This window comes from Sinocyclocheilus rhinocerous, unplaced genomic scaffold, assembly GCF_001515625.1.
Source record: "Sinocyclocheilus rhinocerous isolate Xijiao unplaced genomic scaffold, SAMN03320098_v1.1 scaffold2921, whole genome shotgun sequence".
In the NCBI taxonomy this organism is placed as follows: domain Eukaryota; kingdom Metazoa; phylum Chordata; class Actinopteri; order Cypriniformes; family Cyprinidae; genus Sinocyclocheilus; species Sinocyclocheilus rhinocerous.
This window is the reverse complement of record NW_015655581.1, coordinates 397524-401697: the sequence shown is the minus strand read 5'-3', so window position 1 is coordinate 401697 and position 4174 is coordinate 397524. Positions and strand designations below refer to the sequence as shown.

Here is a 4174-nt window from a genome sequence, read left to right as displayed (position 1 = left end):
TTTAGTTAATCAAATATTAAAATGTTACAAGTCAATAAAAATATTAAATTAATAATATTAATAAATAATATTAAATTTTCTAATCATATAAATTTCAGTGAAAATTTTAATAAACTTGAATGTATTTTTTTATTCACAACTCGAGTTTATTTTTTACTCTTTGTAATTTATTTTTTAACAATTTAGATTCACAACTCAAATGATGGATGGATTCTTGAAATACATAAAAATCTGTATAATTCAATCAATTGTGGATACATAAATAAATGAGCAATGAATACTCAAAATATACAAAATTTAAAACAAATGCACCAAATCTAAAGAGCATGATGGATAAAGTGTATGTATTTTAATTGAACAAAATCAGTTTCCGGTCAATGTCACAAAACATTTGATTAGTGAACTATTTTAGAAAACTCTAAAATCATTTTATGTCATGACATTTTATTTTAATTTTTGCAAAAAAAAGTAAAATTTTTCAATGTTTCCTCAGACATTTGGACCCACTGTACTTACACATCATTATATATGTGCTCATAAAGAATGTTGTTTTTATTTTCCATTCACTGCCTTCTTGAGACGACAGATGACAGAATGAGAGTTTAATCACATCAGCCTTGACAGAAACGCATAGCATACGCATGAAGACGCGCTACTGGACGTCTGCGAAACAAAGGCTAAACGTCAGCGGTGATTCAGGTTAATTGTGATTTAGAAACCCAAACTGAAGTGAAGCTAATGGAAACATCAGAAACATCCCGCTGAAGCATTATTCCTCAGTCCTCATGCTGGTTTAATGGGATTTTTGCAGCTGTCGCTCAGACGTTTCTGTGCTTCAAAAGAGTCATTTGACAAATGTTTTATCTTCCATTCAAAATATTTTCCATATTTCTAAGGCTGTTAAACTCTTTTGGACTGAACTCGATGTCCTGTTTGGTTGGTACAACTCACTTAATATATGAAAATGTTGCGATGCTGCAAGAATAAAGCTGTTTGATGAGCATTTGTAAAGAAGCAAGCAGGACGTTTGATTGCTTTCTATGTTTAATTCACGTTCATTGCTATAGTAAGACGCTTACACCAAAGTTTTGATTCTCTAAATATCAAGTGTAAGAGATTTTTCTTATATGATTCTAATGAACTAGTGTATGCGATATCTTAAACATAATAAAAGTATTTTTTTTTTCTGTATTGATGATGTGAAGTCTTTGCTTTTAAAACACTTAGAGCATCTGCTTTTCACCTCATTTTCACTGATAATCTTTCGTTATTAATTAAATGTTTTTATTTTTATTTTTTATTGTATTATTTATAATTATCATTTTTTTTATTTTTATAAATTGATCAATTATTTTCAAATTTTTATTTTATAATTTCACAATTTTAAAATTATTTTAATTATTTTATTCAATATAATTATAATTGTATTATTATTTAATGATTTTTTTTATAAATAACTTTTTAAACCTAAAGTACATCTACATTTGTAAAAACTTGCATATATTTTTTTATTTGATCATCTTTTAATTTTAGTTTGTATTTTATTATTTTAATAATTTAATCAAAATTATTAGAATTGTGTTCAATTATAATTTTTTTTTATATAAATTGATAAATATTTTTTAAAACTAAGTTCAAATACATTTGCAAATAATTGCATTTTTTAAATTTTATAATTTAATTTTAGTTTGTATTTTATGATTTTAATAATTTAATGATTTTTGTAAATAAATTGATAACTACTTTTTTTTTAAACCTAAGTACAAATGCATTTCATTTTATAATTTTTAAATTTTAGATTTTATTATTTTAATTGTAATGATAATAAATATTTTTTGTAAATTGCTAAATTTTTATCTTATGCACAAATATAAATAAGTATATATATATATATATGTCTGTCTGTGTGTGTGTGAAAACAAGATGATTGAGATTCCTCAGAAAATCAGGATGTTTGAACTTACTCCATTTACTCTCTCTTTAAAGTGCGCCCTGCAGGACGAATAGAGGGGTTTCAGGTATGGAACTAAACGCATGTCATTACTGCAACCATCTCTCATAATTCAGATGGTTATGAGCTGAAAAGTGCATTGAACCCGTCATGCCAGCATTAATTCTTTGCTTTCTGACTGAAAGCAAAGCAGCTTTTGGCCGTTCTGCTGAAGGTCATCTCTGCAGTGCATGCGTCACTGGATTCAGGGCTCTGCTGTAGTTCAGTAGCTGTCTTGATCTCTTGATATTTATGATCTGTCATAACACTGAGAATGCTTTTACCATTGCAACCGTCTGTAGAGATTTAGCTCACGTGTCATGTAGTATGCATGGTTTTGGTTTCCAAATATATGAGCATGATTACAACTAAATCATTTGAAAAAAGTCTTTACAATGCAAATGATCTTGCCTTCACCAAAAAACAAAAAAAACATATTGCATTTAAATTATACAACAACAACAACAAAAAAACAGTCACACACACATATATAAATGCACAAAAAATCTACAAAAATATTGCTGAAAATGTTCTAGTGACGTCACTGGAGAAACTGCTCTTGTTTTTTATTTTTTTTTATTTTAACCAAATATTAAGTTTGTTGAATTGTACCAAAATATCCCATCTTGATGACTTCACTTATGACTTTTTAAAAAAAAACTAAATTTAACTTGTTTTTACTGGTATATTCAATGTTAAATTACATATTTTGCATTTAAATAATAAAAAAACACTTAGTCACACATACATATAATTACACCAAAAATATTCACAAAATATTGCTGAAAATTGTCTGGTGAATTCACTGGAGAAAGTGCTGAGAAAGTGTTTTGGCTGTTATACATTTATATACATTTATTTGGCTAGTATACATTTATTTATAGTATTATAGTTTTTGATCATATTTTGAATTTAAAAACTTTTACATTTAGAAAATAAAATTAGCTTTTATTTTGATATATTCTGTTTTCATTAAAGTTGTAATAATTTTTGTCAATTTTATTAGTGGTTTTTTGTCTATATACAATTATTTAATTGTAGTTATTTTAGTACTTCAACAAACTAAATGAAAATTTAGTCTTAAAATCGTATCTGTTACCATGACTTACTGATCATACAACTTTTTACAATGCTGAAATAAAAAAAAATGTTAATGTAAAGTTTATTAAATGTTACTGTTTATTTTATTTCACGTAAGGAACATTTAACCCTGCTCTAAATGCAACACGTACTTCTGAATTGAAACATTTCAAAACTCCTCAGTGCATGAGACAGAGCTTGCATATGTAACGTTTGCTTTCACACACTTGTGTAGATCTTGCTTCAGGCGTACAGTAAATGATGTCAATCATTCTGCAGATAAAAACTGGTACACTGATGAACCCGAGAACTGCTTCCCCAGAAACACGCAAAGCAAACACACCAGCACACACACAGCCAATCAGATCAATCAGTTCAAATCCACCAGCAACATCATCCAGCCAATCAGAGAAGTGGAGGAGGAGCCTTGAGACGACATCATCCACACACAGTCTGAATCCTTGCTGGAAATCAACCATAAACGACGGCAGAGATGGAGTTCAGTGGTTCTCAACTGGTTTTGCTGCTGGAGATCAAATGGTGACCCAACACTGTTTATCATAAAGATGAAATTCTGATGGTTTCATGATTCTAGCAGCCAATAATTTGCACAAAACTCATTGTGGTCAATCTGATTTTTGCTGCAAGTGAACCCGTTTTTAATGTCTTGGATGTACACGAAAACATTTCCACTTCAACTTAAAGACATAAAATCAGTTGCCTTAATCTCATATAACCTCACAAATGAAATTTAATTGAAATTAGTTAAATTATTTTGATTGATGAGCCATTGCAGCATTAAAAAAAAATGATCACTTTTTCATCTGAAAGGGAAAGTTTATTCAAGTAAAAGGAATTTATTTTGTTTGAAAACTTTTCAGAGAAATATTTATGTTTTATTAGAAATAGATATGTAGGTTTCATAAAGTTTTTGAGCAATCATGAGTTATAAAGTCAAAGGAATTGAAATTACATTTATTCCAGTGGGGTTAATACTGGAAATGCTCAGATTATATGTTCTTATAAAATTCATACAATGATATATTCAGATAACTTCTAATCAATATTGAAAAAAATATATTTTGCTTTTTTTTTGGTTCATGA

At 28.1% G+C, this 4174-nt stretch overlaps 1 protein-coding gene across 1 annotated transcript in view; it reads left to right on the top strand.

The window, feature by feature from the left end:
- The window catches only part of LOC107718678 (calcium-activated potassium channel subunit alpha-1-like), a 103466-nt gene extending 99679 nt beyond the window's left edge, over positions 1-3787 (top strand). The window contains exons 33-34 of the mRNA XM_016525867.1: positions 1987-2018; positions 3350-3787. Coding sequence (XP_016381353.1) covers positions 1987-2018; positions 3350-3501 — 184 coding nt within the window. The 3' untranslated portion in view covers positions 3502-3787. The remainder of the gene's footprint in view (positions 1-1986; positions 2019-3349) is intronic.
- Positions 3788-4174: the final 387 nt, after the last annotated feature.